Genomic DNA, 21286 nt, shown 5'->3' with positions numbered 1-21286 from the left:
GTTGTTGATCTGTTGACTCAGTTTTTTTATTACAGAGGGGACATTACCCTCTAACCGAACACGCTGAGCTACCGTGCCGGCTGTCTTAGACCAACGAGCCTTGGCGAAATAAGATTCTACTTCCAAAGAGCCTGCGCGGATGGTCAGCTGTTAGACTCGAAGGACCTACACTTCTATTTAAAAGAGAACAATGTTGTTCCAACTCAGTGCTTTAAAACAAACGCTTCTTGTAAGTCCAAACTGACACTATGAATGCATTAAATTAATGATTCAAAGCATGACACTATGACCTATTCTCTTCCTTGATATTGTTTGACAGTTTCTGTTTAAAAAAAAGGAAGGTAAATGTCGATAAAATTTATGATTTATAATACCTTTTGGATGATTGTCGAATCTATGTAAGGATGGCGAAGGAAAATATTCTCTGCAGCATAACACAGAGAAGGGAACGGAGAAAAATTTACATTACTTAATAATTATTACCTAACTGTATTTGTACAGTAAACGGTCATAGTTTAATGCATTTTACTGCAAAACTCTATGTCCAGGATCCGTGATAGATGATTCGAACCTATTTCCATTTTCTTCATTCATCGCGGTGAGATGTTGACAAAGGTTTTTCGTAAGGGTCAACGAGGCAACACGAAGAATTCAATAGATTGACGGTAGTACCGTCAATGATTTGATGCCAGCGGAAAGTTGGCCAGTAACCAGTAATGCGTTACAAAGGAACAGTGTGAAAGCATTGTTTTTAATTAATTTTAAAGTTATTTGGAAATATGTTTAAAAACACTGCGCACCCAGCATATCAAAATTAGCAACACAATAAGTTAGTGTGCAAGTGTTTAATTAATTTTAAAGTTATTTGGAAATATGTTTAAAAAACACTACACACAGCATATCAAAATTAACAACACAACAAATTAACCCAGACCTACATGAGATAATATTACTGTAGCCATAAAATAGTTCTGTTTAAAAAAAATATTTCGTTTCTCCAATCTAGACGGCATGTCTGATATCATTTGTAAATGGTCTACTGGTGAATAAACAACTAACTAAATAATTAAGAATACGTAGTAGCTAAGCTTAAATATTAGCTTCGGATTCCCAATTACGGTCTATGTGAATATGCTACCGTTTTTTTGGTTCCTGCACTTTCTCATTCTGGAAATTGAGGAGAGGACAAACTTTTTGATTTGAAGACCGTGTAGATTTATACAGACTAAGCGCTGTGGACGCCTGTCTCACTTCAGTTCCACTTTGACAAGTTACTTCGTTATGTTTTCAGATCATCCGATGACGACTCGGTAAGAAGTAGAAATCGTTTATCGTACAAACTCTGTGATGTGAGGGTGAAAAATAAATGAAGGAATTTATACCGTGCAGATTACCATAAGGAACATTTTTAAATTAGTGCAGTACAATCTTGACAAATGGTTTCCAGCTAAGCTGCACCTTGTTATTGCGAGGCTGCACCCAAAACCACAGAAGGTGGACAGGTACTGTGCTTTGCTCGCAAGGGATATCCCAATTAAATACTGACTGGCAGACGAGTATGCCGGCTAGTACCCGAGCACCTGAGACACTTGAGCGGGTAGCGTTAAAGATCTTCCCGTTACAAATAAACGGACCTGCTGTTGACCTTCTTCGAGGCTCAGGAATGCAGAGAGATACCCGGAGGCATTCATAGCAGAATTCTCCAGTAAGTTCGGTGTGTGAGCTGCTAGGGGACTGGGCGAGGGTCGTGGTGGCTGCCGCGACTGGAGACAGTGCGGAAGCGCTGAGTTCACTTGCTCCATGCCAGCCGCGGGACCGAATAGGTTGGCTGCCTCTAACCACGACTCGCAGGAGGGAGGGATGGGGATTGCCCAGCGTTGCTCGTTCATTTAGTGATTTTGTAAACTAAGCCCACTGGTGAGGAAACGATATGACGGGAAATTCAGCACCCTTTAGGGAAAACGTGCAGGAAGATGAACAATACTCCTGCGCAGGCGCAATCAGAAGTCATTCCGAGCGGTCTGAGAGCACTGAGAGGTCAGTGAAAGTCATTCAGAGAGGCATTCTAAGGTTCTTGTTGCGGATTATTTACACTGTGCACTCTGGAGGCATATCAGTTTGTTTCCCATTTACTTTTCTGAGTCGGAGTCTTATTTCTGCTTTCATACCAATTCCTACTGCCACTTTGTGACGTCATCAGTTTCTACATGCTTAACTCCCGCGTCGTGTCTATGCACAGTCAAATGGTTCCAGAGAGTTTTGTAGTTAAGATTTATACATAATAATAAATGTAAATTTTGTAACACCCTTTCTCTGTTTTAATACCACATTGATTTTGCCACATTTTGGCACTCAACTTCGGGCCATACCAATCCATTTCCATTATACTACCCTGAATTAACAACACGAAGATACCATATGTACTTGCAGCATCTGTGAATTTACAACATTCACTATTCAGCGACATTATCTTCGCATATTTAACTTTTTATACCAAATATCACTTCCAAGTCTGACACTTTTGCGCTGGTAAGAAACAAATACTTATATGGAAAATTGCCACTCCATAGGTCTACTGTGAAATTTTACTCCCGGTTATTCAAGGTGGTCAGAAACAGCCTGAAAAGCCTGCAAAGTTGTTAAAAAAAAATTCGATGCGTTGAGCCGTTTTCGAGTTAATTAGCTCTGAAATTAGCCTGTTAGGCCGTTGCACGCGCAAATTCAAGCTGCCCGCCAGAGACGTTATCGCCAAACGTGTTATTCGTTTGGTTTCCTAAAACCGAACAAGAGAGCGATACAAAAAACAGACGTGGGGCAGTAGAAATGATCGAACCCGAGCCAAAGGCTGAGTAGTCTCGTGCGCTGTCATCTGCGCTATGAGCACAACTGACACTAATTGCTAATAAATTCTGCACAGCTTCATTGATTTCGTGTTTATTTATTCAAACGCTTAACAATGTGTTGTTGGAACTTTGCCATTGCAAAAACCGATTATTGCATTTCCATTTAAGCTCCATTTCGGTGCATTTATATCATTCTCAGTGGGCATGCTTTATTAATGATATGGAAGTTTGTTCCAAAAATTGTATTTAAGATACAACACACGAATGAGGTGGCGTATGATTCAGTATTAATTATTAAAATATTTTGTCATAATACGTAATCTTGAGCCACGATGCGTCTGTTTTATCTTCTAGAAAACTAGAAACAATTATGTGCATATCCACCAATACATTTTTATGCATCACAAGGAGTCGATACAAGAAGCTAGTTATCTAATTAACAGATGTCGGCGTAGCCGACATCGCGCGGATTAGGGAATTCAAATAAACTGTTCCCAGATAAGCATGTTAAGTAGTTTATTTTCTTACGAGTCGATATGCTGCTATACAGATAATAAAGAATTGTGGAATTCATAGGAGAGTTAAAACGGTGTAGATCGCTGAACGAGCTTTAAACCCTGCTCCTCTTGAATGCGAATCGAGTGACTTAGTAATTGCGCCAACTGGCTCGGTGTGTGTGTTTTCTAGTATCTACATCTACATCTACATCCATACTCCGCAAGCCACCTGACGGTGTGTGGCGGAGGGTACTTTGAGTACCTCTATCGGTATCAGGTTTTGTGTTTCTGAAGTGAATAGAGCGCAGTATTTGTGTACACAATATAGTTGGCGAATTTCTCTGAATCGTCACGGCCGTCATTCGTACGCAACGAAAACAAAATAAGTAAGTGTGTCTCTCAGATATTCGAGAGACACACCAGCGAAACTGTGGTTGTTCAAACGATTTCCAATCTGGTGAGCTACAACTACTGGCTAAATCTTTTGCGCCGGTTGTCGAGGCAGCTGGAAAGGACCTGCTACTCCGGTTTTTACGAAGTCAGAGCGGTTCAAGAGAACAACGTGATAACATCACTGACTGGCAGTGAATAACAGATTTTTTTAAAGGAAAAATACTCTGCGCTTTCGACGTTATCCCATTACGGACCAGTACATTTTCCCCAACGTTTTGGTTGGTTGGTTGGTTTTGGGGAAGGAGACCAGACAGCGAGGTCATCGGTCTCATCGGATTAGGGAAGGATGGGGAAGGAAGTCGGCCGTGCCCTTTCAAAGGAACCATCCCGGCATTTGCCTGGAGCGATTTAGGGAAATCACGGAAAACCTATATCAGGATGGCCGGACGCGGGATTGAACCGTCGTCCTCCCGAATGCGCCCAGACATCAATCGATTAGACTCAAAACTTTTTACTATCGCAAATTTCTTTAGGAAAATAATGGAAGGATGTTGGAAAATCGGTTTAACTGGTTGGGTGTACCAACTATTCGAACGCCAGATCACTTACTTTTTCCTGTGCCTATGCACTTTCATGAGCATGAGCAGTGTATAGATTTGTTTACTCTTTTGAGATCTACTCCTCCTCTACCGTACTATATCATCCAGTTGAGCAAGAAGGCTTATGCAGCTTTCACTAGTTATTACTTTACCTTTTACCGTGAGAAGTTAGTGTCCCATGATGGGTTTACGTCGCAATCTCTCAATACCTGTAGGTATACTAGGGATCAGAAACTTAAAGACTCTTATGCCCTAGTGTATCTCACGTAGCTCGTAGGCTACGTAAGTTTCACTACCCTCTTCAGCGAGATGGCGTCTAACCACACCTCTGTATACCCGAAGATTAGTAAAATTATTATTTAGACAGGTTCACTCCGCTCTAGCCGTCGAATTATGGGCACTGAATACTATAAATATTTCAGAAAAAACACATTTTGGCGTAATTACGTGAGTTGAAACCACATATCTTCTTCTGTTCGTTTATCCGTTACTATGCGAACCAAGGATGTCTGTTAACTCCAAGATCCGTAAGCACAATTATCTCTGGTAAGCGTATTAAAATTCTCAAATGCAGTAAATTATTAATTATGTAATTTATGTTCAATTTAGACGCCTCTTGAATAATAAAACTGATAATGTTTCACTGATATATCTTATCAGATCACTAAGCTTTGAAAATCATTCCTAGATTCAAAGTTTATATCACTACTCGTAAACTCGATAAGTCAGAACTTAAACACCCCTTTCTTTTAGTGTCGTAAGGTACATAAATTTTCATTCGGTAAAAATCACCGCTCTTCCAGATCTTCACACACATCTCACTATACATAAACTGAAGTCATCAATTTCCAGAATAATTTATTCTTTAACGCTTTTCTTTTTAGAAGACACAAAACGTTAATGTCGTAACACCATACACAGATGACTGCTACGTAAGTATTTCAATATACATCTGCCATCAAGCGTGGCTGTTTCAGAACAGCTTACATCGAACTCTGACGTAGAACTGAAGTTACAACATTACATTTTCGTTTATGAAACAATTTCATTCTTAAAAACATAGGGCACAGCATCAAAGGGAATCTTCCAGCATCTTCTTTCTGCGCACGGCCGTCGACTTTCTGACGTCTGCGTCCGGCAACTCCAATATTTCGGCCCAATTGGAAGATTCCTTCCGCTGCCGTTTAGCTGCTGCGCCGCTCATGAAACACAGGAAACAACAAACACACAAATTTGTAGATTTCAAAACAGAAATTAAGATAATTTATTCAACAGTTGACTGTGTTATACTACACTTAATATGAATAAGTTCAGGAGACATTTGCCATTGTCGTTGCTGCGCTGATGTAAATTTCCCTGGGTAAGAAATAAGACGAGTTACGTATTCCAGAAAACGAGGCCGTAACCTCACTGACAGATAAATCGACTTCACCTTTATTGGTCACATCAATAGGTTTCGACTTACCTCTTTCTTAACTTTTGCATTATTGGCCCAAAGTAGGAAGTCCACAGAAACACGTCACAGTCAAAATCAACTGGAGTCTTTTTAAAACAGTACAAGCATTGCTCAACTATATACCTTTGATGGTGGTGTGGGTTAAGCACCATAAGGAGATGGCGAGAGATGTGCTGAGGGGTTTGGAAGGGATTACATTAATACTTCGGAATATGAAAGGGATGGGAATAACTATTCTGGGAATTGGAAAACCTCTGCAAAATTTTAAAGGGATGGAATTAGCACCTACACGACATCTTGGGAAAGCCGTGTGGAGCTCGGAAGACTAGCCCTTTCAGGTAATCGACGGCGAGCCTCTATGGATTTTGGATGGAATGGTGGTAGAACCTTCAACAGAACGTGGGAAAGTATCTACGAAGTTCGCAAGGAATGTCTAGCGGCTAGCGCAAGCTTAATTTTTGACATAAATCACACATCGATGTACCTCACTTGTTGAGAGTATGTGTCCACATTATTATCTCGTCTCCAACATTATTCTCAGCTATGGAAAATGCCTACGTTGCATCTAGTTTTTCAAAGTGAAACGGGAAGGTAGAGGATAAAACCGCCTGAAAGGTCTATTTAAAATCAGAGTAGTGAGGCAACTCAAATCACTTAATAAAAGCAAGTCTTCTGGTCCAGACTGTGTAACCTCCCCCTCACTTATCGACCTTAATGACAGTGAAAAATGAAACCGCGTGTACCTAATGGGAGTTTTGGAAAAGCAATCGTCACCGAAGTTAACCTGTCGGTAAAGAGGGAGGAAAGGGTTACATCTAAATGAAAGGAAATGTGCTAATGAAACTGGTGGAAATTAATTTTGAAAAGGGGTAAAGTTAATAAAGAAAGTAAATGTGCAGCCGTTACGTTAACAATTAACTAGCGGTAATTAGGTATTTGAGACTTGGGGGAAATCACGGTCGCCAGTCCTAAGGTCAATTACTATAGTAACTGAAAAAGAAAGGTTTAGCACTAGAAGCGTGGCAACTGAAGGTTGACACGTGTAGTGTGAAAACTGAAAGTTTGTCAGAAGTAATAAATTTCGCTACACCCTGACTTAATTTAGCAAAAGAATTAATAAAACCGGAAAATCGAAAGTTAATTTAGTGACTGAAGTTAATAGTGAGCTTTCTTTCTGAAGCACATCGAAATTCAGTAAAATACGGTTAGTCTTGGACTACCTCAACAATCATTTCAAAAACTACTTGAATCTACGCAATTTAGAAATAAGAGATTTAACTTTGAACTTGAATTAAATGATTCTGAACAATTAACAATAGAAAAATTTAGTACGTACCAAGCTGAGCTGCAGTCACAGGTAAGCTAAAATACGATAACAAAACTCGCACTCTTAATTTGTGCTTGTGTAATCTGAATATTGAATCTAGCTAACTGAACTTTGAAATTAAAGCAGTGAAATGATGTTACTTTAATGCTGGCGTCTGAATTTCAACGACACTCGGGTTCATTCCGGAAAAGGAAGGGACCCTGCTTGGCAATGCAATTGGGACAATGAGCAACAAAGGTTCATGCTAAGTTGCTGTAATTATAGTTACGAAAATGGTACAGTTTGAAAAGCTGAGGTCTGCCATACAGTTCTAAAACTTTACTTGCGTCCAGTCTTCCTTGTCGGTTGATTGAAGGTTTGAAGCCGTCGGTCGAGGAGGTGGCGACAGTCACTCATTGTCGGCCGTCGCTGTTGCAGAAGCTGGATGTTGGCGCACCTTCTTCTCGACACGGTCACCTGACGAAACGGGCTCTTGATGTGCGCTAGTTAATGTTTCCCGTCCGCGACACCATGTCAGAAACTATCATCGCAAGTCGAGCGCAATTACATGCTGCCAAACCCCGAAAGCGCGGCAACTCGCGGGAGCGTCACACAACACACCTGCTCCACTCGCTACTCCAGCCAGACACCTTCTCTGCTCAGCCCGCGCTCCACGCGGCAGAGTTAACACTACCAAAGATCCTACACACTTTGATTCTTCACACGACCTATCGACATAATCGTTCGATAGCAGTTTTCCCTAGGCAAGACCCAGCGTAAAAATACAAATAATATTTACGAAACTAACCAATTATACATCGACATAAATGTATAAATATATATATATATATATATACAATCAGTAAAACAATTACAATATACAAAGAGACAGAAATGTCATATCTTGAGGTAACAAAGCAAGGAAAAAAATTACAGTACACTAGATGGAAATAAGAGGATATGCATTTCCGGCGTTACACGTGCCCCACATTGTCTGAGGATGTTCGTGCAACGTAAACAGACTCAGAAAATGTCCCAAAAAAGAAACAGCGGAAATGCATATGCTCAAAACATCAAAAAAAATTTAGCATTCGTCTAATTAACCATAACCCAATTCTTTAGACAATAATAATTGAGTGGAGACACTCCTAATCTTATTCCACTCTGTCATCTTGCACAAAATAAAACAGGTTGACAACATATCAAAATTCATAGAAAACATAGAAAATGGTTTAGCTATTCCAAAATCATTAAAATTCGTAACACTATAAGAAATGGAATACTATTTGCAAAATTGATCAGAGTACATGGTCATAAAAAACAGGTATATCAAAATACGCAAACTAATAATTAATTACATAGAATACACATTTTATGTAACCTTTTCATAATTAATATTCTCGTCATGTCCAATTAACGCTAAACAAGAAAATAATATACAGCAGATAAAATAAAACATAAATATTGACAGTAGAATTCTTTCAGCTGTCCAGGAAGAAAAACAGTTCCGCCTTCCGTACCCGCAAGTACAAAGAATGCCGACAGCGGCACAAGAGCCGACAGCGGCACAGAGCCGACAGCGGCTTCGCCTCGCAAGTATTGTTGCGCCCGCCTGTGCGGCACGCTTGATCTCACCTGCCTGTGTGACGGCATTTCCAGAACGTCCGTTTCACTGAATTCTTTAGGAAAAACACACTCCCGAGTAATCTCAAGGAGTCCCTTAATACTATCACAGTGAATAACTCAACACTGTCCATCATCACACGCATGTACTAGCCTGAAACTTAAAACAGCGTCTAAGTACATCGGCAATGACTAATAAAAACACACATTCATGAAATATTACAGAAAGTTACAAAATCATATTTACATTGCTTAATCTACTGTGACTCAGCTGAAAACTTAAACTAGCAGCTTTGATTTTTCAGATGATTACTAATCAGTTACTCTTAAATCATTTAGTCAAAATTAATTACTTATTAATTATAACTTCTTTAATGACCTCTAGGTCAGGCAAAAGCATCGTAACATGGCACATCCTTAAATCTTACACTCTATATTTACATACTGTACAAATTACCCATTGTGTGGTATTAATCGATCCTAAGTTGGTACAATTTCAAGTCTACAATATTCCGTATACCTAATCGTTTTCCAGAGCTTGGATACTCTAAGCAATAAGCATTTGTGTGAGGTATACCAATGACTTTATATGGTCCATTATAAACAAACTTAAATTTAGAGATTTCATTGTCTATCTCGCTCGATTTCTCATGAGCTTTTACAAGTAATAAGTCTCCGATTGCAAACTTAGCAAAAAGCGCTTTAGCGTCATGACGACGTATGCGAGCATCGGCTTTTAGCTTCATTACTTCTCGCAAACGATCTTTTTTCACACCAAAACTAATGTCAATCCGTGGAGGGAATTTGATTATCTCTTCCAATTCTCTTTCTACACTTTTGTCACTGCCGAAATTCCTCACGTTACGGCAGTTCAAATTCATTCCTACGTAAATGTCATCCGGCCAGTTAACAATGTGTATAGGCTGGTATTGCTTATGCACACCGTCTCCTGCCTCGTCAAAACTAACTACTATCGTTTTATCTTGTGACGTACATGTCAAAGTTTTGCTTTCGCAATTAATCACTGCACGGTACTTTAATAGCCAATCTAACCCGATAATTACTTCCGTAGTCAAGTCTGGCACGACGACAAACTCTTGTTCAAATCGTGCCCCACCTATCTCGAAGTTGACAAAAATCTGTTTTGTGACCGGTTTACTGGCCTTCCCAGTAGCACCGATAATTTTCACTCCTGTTACTGGCATAACTACGATGCCGGGTCTGTCTTTCAGTAACTCAAATATTTTCCCAGATACAGCACTCAATTCTGCACCGGTGTCAATCAACACGTTTAGTTGTAGGTCGTGCATATTAACAGACACTACTATCTGTCTACACTTGTCCTCGACTGTTTCTTTATTTTCCCACAGTAAATCCTCATCTATATCCAGGTCATTCCAGAAAAAACCATCCGGCTTTGATCCTAAATCCGGCTTATCTGGCGGCTTTTTCAGCCTCTGTTCAAATACAGTTTTAATTTCAACACGTTTGTCCTGAGGCGTAGTCTGTAGCTTCGCCTCCAATACCGAAACCTTTTCCTGTAACTCGTCAACTAGTGAGTGTTGCTTTGCTATCAATTCATTAATCGTCACCTTCGTTGATTCCACTTTGGTCAGATTAATCTCATCCGCCAATCTACCTGGAGAAATGTGCCCAGTAGTATCTGCAATTACTTCCTCTGGATCTGCGCAACCCACACTGCTACCGTCTGACCGTATAACGTCAGCTCTAACCTCATACACGTTGTAATCTATGTGCTTTTCTACCAATCGTGTCCGGCTATCACTAAAATTTTCGCAATCTTTCTCCTTAATACTCTCGCAATGTTTAAACTGGAGGTTTGCGTCGGATGGGTCGGTTACTTCTACCACTGAAACTTTCGGTAAGGTCTGCCGGTTAGGGCCAGAACTTTCCGTTACTACTTCAACATCTAACTCCTGCGGGACGAAACACGACGAATCTTGCTCGTGCTCCCCCTTAACATCAGCTATTTCTAGTAAAGTCTGCCGATTAGGGCCAGAACTTTCTATCATTTCACAAACACTATCTTCCTGCGGGACGAGACGCGGCAAATCCTGCACGCCCTCCCCATAAACACTTCTCCCATACAGACCCCTATAATCTCTTAGTTCGTCGTATAAGCGACCGAACTGCCTTAACCAGACCTCATCCCTCTCTGCATCCCCTCGCTCGATGACGGACGTTTTATCCGACATCTGACCTTCTCTCAACAATTACGAATCATTCTTAAACTCAATCTCCAGTTCCGCTGTGGGTATTACAGCTGCCACTTTATGATCGATTTCCGGAACACTACTTAAATTGTTCTCACTGACAGCGAATGTATTTTCTACTGCCGTGTATACAGCTGATCTACTACTTGTGGGCGCACTCTTTTCTCTTAACACTGGAACACTCTCCCGCCGTTGATTATTCCATACGGAATTTTCATAACGGCGACACCTGGGTTTTCTCTTGTTATTGGGCCGCCAAAATTTCTCCACGCCCGCTCGGCCCCTCACCGGGGCGGCTAATGGTTTCCCTGTCTCGTCCCAGCAGATACGCTCCCCGGATGCTGCTGAGGCGGCTGATCACACCCTCTGGCGTTATTACTATTCTGTGAAGCCCGTATCACGTTAGTATGATACTGGTTTCTGTCATTCCTGTTATTATTTGCATTGTACCGATTGTTATTACGGTCCGAACCATTATTGTTATTGCTGCGGTATGCATTATTCCCATGGTTATCATTGTTGTGGTTGCTGTGGTACTCGTTGTTGTTACCACGGCCTCTACCACTGTCGCGATTATTGCGCCAATTGTCCTCGTCCTCAACTCTTTCCAGGAAATCATTCACCGTCCTATAATTGCTTCCTACGTAGCGTTTTGTATCATCTGGAAGCTTCTTGTAGAGTTCCCAGACTATTTCGGATTCCGTGCGGCGATCACGCAAATATTCGAACTTGCGGATCCAGCCCTCACAAAACTCCTTCATCGAGCCGCGCGAATTCGCATCGAAAGGCCTCGATACGACAAATTCGCGCCAGACACTTTGCTGTTTTTGCTCTGACCAGTATTCAGCCAGAAACAAATTTTTAAACTCGTCAAAAGTCAGGTTCGTAATGTTGAGGTTTAAGCCCCAACGCTTGGCATCACCAGCCAGCACATCAATAACCGTATTAATTTTTCTCTCATTTGTCCATGATCTGGGTAAAACTCTTTCACAATTTTTAACGAAATCCGTCGCGTGTATACCGCCTTTTTTCAAGGGGTCGAACCGCTCCTCTTTCGTCAACAATTCCGAACTATGTGCACAGATTGGCACATAGCTCTGTTTTTCGTCAAGTTTCTTTTCTAATTCCGACACTCTCGAAATTACTTGGCAAGTGGTTGTCGCAAGCGTTTCCACTTCCCTCTTTTTCTCTTCGCAGGTATTAGCCTGCTCCCTCACTTTAGTGTCTACTTCGGACACTAAAGCCTTTAAAGTTTCCACCTTCTGTTGATCCTCTTTTTTCACTAATTGAATTTGTTCCGTCACCTTATTGTCGATGATCGGAGCAACTGCTTCTCCTACACTTTTCTCGATTCTGCTAATTTCGGAATCAAAACGAGTATTTATGCTCGCAATCTCCGCCTGAACGCCTATCATTTCCTGTTTAAGATTACCGATTTCGGTATTAATTACAACAATATCTTCTTTGATTTTATCAACTTTTGTATTAACAACTCCAACATTGTTGTTAACAACGTTAATAGCTTTGTTCTGATTGTCTAGCATCCGTTCAATTTTTTCAGACTGAGCTTCTTGCTTGGCAGCCTGAGCTTCTTGCTTGGCAGCCCGAGCCTCTTGCTTGACAGCCTGAGCTTCTTGCTTGGCAGCCTGAGCTTCTTGCTTGGCAGCCTGATCTTCTTGCTTGGCAGACAGAGCTTTAATTTCTGCCGATTGACTCTTGATTTCGTTAATCAAAACATTCAATAAATCAGTTAAATTCCCGGAAACTACCGGTTTTACTTCCGTAGCGGCTTCCTCTTTAATTGTCCCCCCGTATTCGTCATCAAGGGATTCACATTTGATTTTCACTTCCGATTCCGAAACATTTTCTAAAGTGTGGAATTCCATTTCTGCTCTTTGTTGCGTTCCGGCGGTCGCGTCTTTCATGCTACCCGCCTGCCCCTGACCAATGGGTACCGCGGTGCGCGTTTCCCACTGTTCGACCGATTGTTCCGTATCCAAGTCTACCAAATTTTGGCAATTGTTGCCTTCACTCATTTTAATAATTTTCAATATAAATGACAAATCTCAAATATAATTAGGATTACTCCCACTACTTATTCTCGCTGACGTAACGGCCTGTACGTAACCAGTACTTTGTTACGAGATTTGCACAATGCAAAATTCGTGTCCAGAACAACCTCAAATCCGAAGATTGTCCTGTCACCAGGTCGCCACGTGTAACCTCCCCCTCACTTATCGACCTTAATGACAGTGAAAAATGAAACCGCGTGTACCTAATGGGAGTTTTGGAAAAGCAATCGTCACCGAAGTTAACCTGTCGGTAAAGAGGGAGGAAAGGGTTGCATCTAAATGAAAGGAAATGTGCTAATGAAACTGGTGGAAATTAATTTTGAAAAGGGGTAAAGTTAATAAAGAAAGTAAATGTGCAGCCGTTACGTTAACAATTAACTAGCGGTAATTAGGTATTTGAGATTTGGGGGAAATCGCGGTCGCCAGTCCTAAGGACAATTACTATAGTAACTGAAAAAGAAAGGTTATTACACATATAATTAGCACTAGAAGCGTGGCAACTGAAGGTTGACACGTGTAGTGTGAAAACTGAAAGTTTGTCAGAAGTAATAAATTTCGCTACACCCTGACTTAATTTAGCAAAAGAATTAATAAAACCGGAAAATCGAAAGTTAATTTAGTGACTGAAGTTAATAGTGAGCTTTCTTTCTGAAGCACATCGAAATTCAGTAAAATACGGTTAGTCTTGGACTACCTCAACAATCATTTCAAAAACTACTTGAATCTACGCAATTTAGAAATAAGAGATTTAACTTTGAACTTGAATTAAATGATTCTGAACAATTAACAATAGAAAAATTTAGTACGTACCAAGCTGAGCTGCAGTCACAGGTAAGCTAAAATACGATAACAAAACTCGCACTCTTAATTTGTGCTTGTGTAATCTGAATATTGAATCCAGCTAACTGAACTTTGAAATTAAAGCAGTGAAATGATGTTACTTTAATGCTGGCGTCTGAATTTCAACGACACTCGGGTTCATTCCGGAAAAGGAAGGGACCCTGCTTGGCAATGCAATTGGGACAATGAGCAACAAAGGTTCATGCTAAGTTGCTGTAATTATAGTTACGAAAATGGTACAGTTTGAAAAGCTGAGGTCTGCCATACAGTTCTAAAACTTTACTTGCGTCCAGTCTTCCTTGTCGGTTGATTGAAGGTTTGAAGCCGTCGGTCGAGGAGGTGGCGACAGTCACTCATTGTCGGCCGTCGCTGTTGCAGAAGCTGGATGTTGGCGCGCCTTCTTCTCGACACGGTCACCTGACGAAACGGGCTCTTGATGTGCGCTAGTTAATGTTTCCCGTCCGCGACACCATGTCAGAAACTATCATCGCAAGTCGAGCGCAATTACATGCTGCCAAACCCCGGAAGCGCGGCAACTCGCGGGAGCGTCACACAACACACCTGCTCCACTCGCTACTCCAGCCAGACACCTTCTCTGCTCAGCCCGCGCTCCACGCGGCAGAGTTAACACTACCAAAGATCCTACACACTTTGATTCTTCACACGACCTATCGACGTAATCGTTCGATAGCAGTTTTCCCTAGGCAAGACCCAGCGTAAAAACACAAATAATATTTACGAAACAAACCAATTATACATCGACATAAATGTATAAATATGTATATATATACAAACAGTAAAACAATTACAATATACAAAGAGACAGAAATGTCATATCTTGAGGTAACAAAGCAAGGAAAAAAATTACAGTACACTAGATGGAAATAAGAGGATATGCATTTCCGGCGTTACAACTGTATACCAAATAGGTTCCTTTTGGAGTATGCTGATGTATTAGCTCCATACTTAACAATCATATACATCCGTCTCTCGACGAAAGATCCGTACCCAAAGACTGGAAAGTTGCACAGGTCACACCAATATTCAAGAAAGGTAGTAGCAGTAATCCACTAAATTACAGGCCCATATCGTTAACGTCGATTTGCAGCAGGATTCTAGAACATAATTATATTGTGTTCGAAAATTATGAATTACCTCGAAGGAAACGGTCTATTGACACACAGTCAACATGGGTTTAGAAAACATCGTTCCTGTGAAACACAACTAGCCCATTATTCACATGAAGTGCTGAGTGCTATTGACAAGGGATTTCAGATCGATTCCGTATTCCTGGATTTCCGGAAGGCTTTTGACACTGTACCACACAAGCGGCTCGTACTGAAATTGCGTGCTTATGAAATATCGTCTCAGTTATGACTGGATTTGCGATTTCCTGTCAGAGAGGTCACAGCTCGTAGTAATTGACGGAAAGTCATCGAGTTAAACAGAAGTGATTCTGGCGTTTCCCAAGGTAGTGTTATAGGCCCTTTGCTGTTCCTTATCTATATAAACGATTTAGGAGACGATCTGAGCAGCCGTCTTCGGTTGTTTGCGGATGACGCTGTCGTTTATCGACTAATAAAGTCATCAGAAGATCAAAACAAACTGCAAAACGATTTTGAAAAAATATCTGAATGATGCAAAAACTGACAGTTGACCCTAAATAACGAAAAGCGTGAGGTCACCCACATGAGTGTTAAAAGGAACTCGTTAAACTTCGGTTACACGATAAATCAGTCTAATCTAAAAGCCGTAAATTCAACTAAATACCTAGGTATTACAATTACGAACAACTTAAATTGGAAAGAACACATAGAAAATGTTGTGGGGAAGGCTAACCAAAGGCTGCGTTTTATTGGCAGGACACTTAGAAAATGTAGCAGACCTACTAAGGAAACTGCCTACACTACGCTTGTCCGTCCTCTTTTAGAATATTGCTGCGCGGTGTGGGAGTCTTAGCAGGTAGGACTGACGGAGTACATCGAAAAAGTTCAAAGAAAGGCAGAACGTTTTGTATTATCGCGAAATATCAGAGAGAGTGTCACAGAAATGATACAGGGTTTGGGCTGGAAATCATCAAAAGAAAGGCGGTTTTCGTTGCGACGGAATCTTCTCACGAAATTCCAATCACCAACTTTCTCCTCCGAATGCGAAAATATTTTGTTGACGCCGACCTACATAGCGTGGAACGATCACCACGATAAAATAAGGGAAATCAGAGCTCGTACGGAAATATATAGGTGTTCATTCTTTCCGCGCGCTATACGAGATTGGAATAATAGAGAATTGTGAAGGTGGTTCGATGAACCCTCTGCCAGGCACTTAAATGTGATTTGCAGAGTATCCATGTAGATGTAGAGCGATGTGTCATTACACGATTCACGTAAAGTCTAGGCATCATTCCGACGCCGGCGACTTGTCTGACACAAACTGTGACTGTTACAGGATGGCCGCTACGACTGGGACGAGTACCAGCAAGGCTTGGTGCTGGGAGGCTTCTTCTGGCTGCACTGGTCCACTCAGGTAGGTCCTTCCGCGGAGCGCGTCGAGGTTAGCAGGTAAATCCTATGTTATGACCATATTATAGGTTGGAATTCAGCTGGTAAAGACCTCACTTCTCTCTGGTAGTATCCACCTTGTTGTAAACAAAAAACGTAGGATAGTTATAGACATCAGACGAGTGGATAGCTCGAAATAAGTTTACTGCTGTGAGAGGAAACTGGCGTTCAGATCTGCAATATGCAGGATCACTCAAAAAGTATCTGCCATATACAGCAGCGTGCTGATACTGCGATATCTGAAATTTTAGGATGTGACCAACACAAGATGCATTTCTGAGATCCAACTAATCAATCCGATAGTAGTCCAGTCAGGAAAATTGTTTAAGGCAGTGGCTCGCAGCATCTGGCGAAAACAACCAGGTCAGTCGTGAGCATGTTGCTCTGGAGCTTTGTCAAGACAAATATTTAAGAATCAAAATTCTAGTGTGCGTAAGGTAATTAAATGAGACTATAGCATCAAAATATAAATTGGTATTTTGAATAGCAGAGTCAAATCGAAAACATTAGTGTACAAGGACGATCATGCTAAGAGATAGGACAAATCTAAAAGTATTTCCACAAGATATTAAGAAATGTAATCAGTAAGAAGTTCAAAAAAAGCAAAAAGAGTCTGAGAAGGAAAGATATCCTACGAAATTAAAAAAACGAATAGAATAAATAGCTAATATGCAAGGGGGAAAAGAAAAACGAGACATACGAAATTTTTATGTAACACGATAATGTAGAAAATCAAGTCGATGTGTAAGATGCTAAATTCGGAGGCCGTACATTCCCGACGCTTCTTTCTTCAGGTATTGCAATGTCTAATCTCTCATAAGCGATGAGATCGCAGCAGAGAGAGTCTATTTTTTCAGCTACGTATGTTGTTTTGAGATCTAATGAACAGATAACCTAACAGGCGTTGCAGTTAGATGTCATCTGGTATTATCTGTCAAATATTGTCAAAAATAGTGTTCTACAATAAAGTGATGCCACGTGTTGTAGGAGGTACGGACGCGAACAACGATGAAGTTTACGAAGTGATGGCATTGAGAAGAAATGTTGACAAGGATGACTGAATTAATGTTTTAAAAAGAGCGCTGAAATGTTGTGAAAACGGAGGAAGAGAGAATCGGAGTGGAACGACGACCACTGAACCGTACGGGTTGCTATCAGAAAGATGTCTGCATATATTTCGATCAGGAAGCAGGAAATAATTCACTTTCGTATGAGCCAAGTTGGAGAAAGTGAGGAACTGCAATGATTTGTGGACGTAACGATGGTCAATGGATAGGAATTATAGGACGCGGACTGATTTTAAAAATGAAGCGACAAGAAAAACATGCGTAGGTGTTGCAGAAGCAGAGGACACGGAAGATCTTACGAGGCAGGTATAGAGAGATCTAGGCACAATATTAAAAATATCCAGAAGCAAATATCTGTTGAGATATGGGCCACTTATATATGTGTCGAGAACGGTCAGTACTCAGTGACATAAGATGTCTCTTTGTTGACGTTTCTTACTTGTTGTCTTTTTCAGAGTTTGCACGCTGGATACGTAGGAGCATACAGTGCGACGAATAGACGACGATTCTGAAATAAGCATGTGAAGAACTGGAGAAGTTGAAGGGTCTTGCTTGGTTAATTTTGCGCGAGTAATCACTTTGTCTACGTCGCAATGATCGTGTAAAAACTCTCGGACTGCAGTACTACCACGCCAGATCACATTTCTCACAATGGATTCTAAGACGGAGCACTGATGATTCATAGTTCCCAGCTGTCAGTTTATTTACGGATGAGATAGGACTTACACAACGTAGGATAATGAATACCTCATAACCATGTATGGGCAGATGCAAATTAGCGCACGAGTCTGAGAGAAGAAATGAAGTTCGCTTTACCACCAATGTGCATGCAAGAATTGTAGGATTAACTATTGTTTGTCATCAGTATGTGCACGACAGATTGGTCACATTACACGAGAGCGTTATCCTTACGGAAATAAAACAAATATGGTTTATGCACAATGAGGCATGACCCCAAATTTGTACTGTTTGTACGACAGTACCTAACACAAGCGTTTAATGAGTGATCGATTGTTCAAGGTGATCCAGTCACATGGTCTCCCCATTCTTTCGACCTTAATGTCTAAGGTGTCAGGCTACGAGAACATTTAAAAGCATTCGTGTGTTCCACACACACGTGCGTACATTACAAAAACGTGTGCCATACGTGTGGTTAAATTCGAGAGCAACTAGATGTATACACACGAGTTCTCGGTTCTTTGAGGAGGAGGACAGGAGGATGTTTATTGGTGGTTGGTAACTACTTTGAGCACCTCATATAGTCTCAATGGACAGGTAGTTATCACAGGATATAATGGCCCATATATCAACAAGTAGTTTATGTTCTAATATATGTTTAAAGCACTTTTTTCTAGTTTTGAACAGTACTTTGTATGAACATGAGTATGGGACACTTTCTTATCTAGACGCACTGTATTCCTCTTTTATTTTAAGGAGCTTATTTATACAGTCTGAATTGAATCAAGTACCATGTACTGTTTCTAGAGCGAAATGGCTTCGCACTTCAGACTTGACAATAATTTTCCTCAACAGTTGATAACGACGGCAAGTCAGATGTTGTACATCAGGCGCAGTCATTAATTAGATGTCAACAAATCGGGAAATAAGCTAAAAAGTAATAATACAAGGTGTTAAAAATGTCACGTATTCCTATAGGAATTACTATTGGTCAAAACTTCCAAAAAAGTTCATATAATTATGTGACTGCAAACCAATTTTTTTTTTTTTTTTTTGCACTCTTGGGTGAACATGTTGTGTTGCTTCATTGAGTGCCTCTGCACGTTCCCTAATGACGGCAGTAGCGTCCAGGATGCAACCAATCAATTCATCTCACGTAATCATCCTTCGATTGTACACACCAGACCTCGTGCAACCCCATAAACGCAAATCGAGTAGCGTAAGGTTGTTCACTGTACTATCACGACCGATCCAGCTATCAGTGTAAGTGAGGTTGAGATGTTCCCTTACAGGTAGGGTGAAATGTGGAGTTTTGTCATGCTGGAAGTACATTGTGTTCTAAAGCTGTTCAGCAGACAAATTTTCCAAAATAATGCAAGTAATTCTGTCCCGTCATTCGCTCTCCTAAAACGAGAGAACCTATCACCAAACATACATTAAATATGGCCGGCCGGTGTGGCCGAGCGGTTCTAGGCATTGGCATGGATGCCTGTGATGTCCTTAGGTTAGTTAGGTTTGAGTAGTTCTAAGTTCTAGGGGACTGATGACCTCAGATGTTAAGTCCCATAGTGCTCAGAGCCATTTGAACCATTAAATATGTTCAGTTTCGGAAACCCGCCAAGGTAGCCAAGAGCGCTAATGCGCTGCTTCCTGGACTCGGGTAGGGGCGCTGGCCCAGGATCTAATCCGCTCGGCGGATTAACGACGAGTGCCGGTATGTCAGCCAGCCTGGATGTGGTTTTTAGGTGGGTTTCCACATCCCACGAGGTGAATACAGGGCTGGTCCCCAAGTTCCGCAACCGAGCGGGGTGGCGCAGTGGTTAGACACTGGACTCGCATTCGGGAGGACGATGGTTCAATCCCGCGTCCGGCCATCCTGAATTAGGTTTTCCGTGATTTCCCTAAATCGCTCCAGGCACATGCCAGGATGGTTCCTCTGAAAGGGCACGGCCGACTTCCTTCCCAATCCTTGCCTAATCCGATGAGACTGATGACCACGTAGTCTGGTCTCCTTCCCCAATCCAACCAACCAACCCAAGTTCCGCCTCAGTTACACGGCTCGCAGACAATTGAAAATGTTCGCACTATTCCATGGCTTACACTACATGCAGACAGCTGGGGTACACTTATTGTGTTCCAGGGGATTCGGGATGGCGGCAGGAAGGGCATCCGGTCACCATCTGCAACTAACACTGCCAAATCAATAGTAACACGGCCGACCCCGCGTGAAGCGGGGCTAAGGCCCCAAGAAGGAAAGAAGGAACGAAAATGTTCTACTTCAGAAACGGTTCGCAATAGGGCATATGTCCATACAAAGTTTTTGCTTCAGATGATCGTTCCTGTCACATCCCTGAGTACTGACCATTCTTCCTGGGATACCCTGTACTCTGCCTGCGGGATATGGATTTCAAGACTATCATGATGACGCCCTGCAGACAAATTAGTCTCCCCAAGGTGCTAGTTGGGTGCAGGCATAGAAGTGACCGCTACCACTTGTTGCAGATCCCTGGCGGGATGCTGGCGCAGCGGATCGGGCCCAAGCTGGTGTTCGGCGTCAGCAACCTGGTGGCGTGCCTGCTGGCCGTGCTGCTGCCGCTCGCCGCCAGCATCGACTACCGCGCCCTCATCGCCGTCAGGGTCCTCCAGGGGTTCATCGCCGTAAGTACACTCCTCACTGCTCCAAGTCTTGGAAAACCGTCTCCATCCGGGAATTATTTTAGACTCTGCTCCGTGAAATGCCTTCCTTTTAGGTCACATAAAGTATGTGATCAACAGTATATGGACACCTATTAGTGGACATTAATATGCGATACGTACGCCCTTCCCTTTATCATGATTTAAGCGATGCAGAGGTCACATTCAGTGAGATGTCTGAATGTCTGTGGAGGAATGGCAGCTCATTCTTCCTGAAGAGCCGAAATCAGAGAAGATAGTGATGTTGGACGCAGGGGTCTGGAGCGCAATAAGGGCATCATACCCAAACCAAGTAAAACACTTCCTTGCTATAACACCACCTCCTCTATACTTCATTCTGGAGAGCTAGATTTTTCAATCGGATTGCTACAGTATATAGCGTGATTCATCACTCCAAATAATTCGTTTCCAGTTCATCCACTGCTC

At 41.7% G+C, this 21286-nt stretch overlaps 1 protein-coding gene across 2 annotated transcripts in view; it reads left to right on the top strand.

Moving 5' to 3' along the window:
- Nucleotides 1–21286, top strand: part of LOC126162087 (uncharacterized) — a 175083-nt gene that overhangs the window by 68653 nt on the left and 85144 nt on the right. For both annotated transcript variants that reach the window (XM_049918360.1, XM_049918361.1), the window contains exons 3-4: nucleotides 16309–16386; nucleotides 20669–20824. In XM_049918360.1, the coding sequence (XP_049774317.1) occupies nucleotides 16309–16386; nucleotides 20669–20824 (234 nt within the window). The remainder of the gene's footprint in view (nucleotides 1–16308; nucleotides 16387–20668; nucleotides 20825–21286) is intronic.

This window comes from Schistocerca cancellata, chromosome 2 (assembly GCF_023864275.1).
Source record: "Schistocerca cancellata isolate TAMUIC-IGC-003103 chromosome 2, iqSchCanc2.1, whole genome shotgun sequence".
In the NCBI taxonomy this organism is placed as follows: Eukaryota; Metazoa; Arthropoda; class Insecta; order Orthoptera; family Acrididae; genus Schistocerca; species Schistocerca cancellata.
Note: the sequence above shows the minus strand (reverse complement) of the source record. Positions and strands in the feature narration are given on the sequence as shown.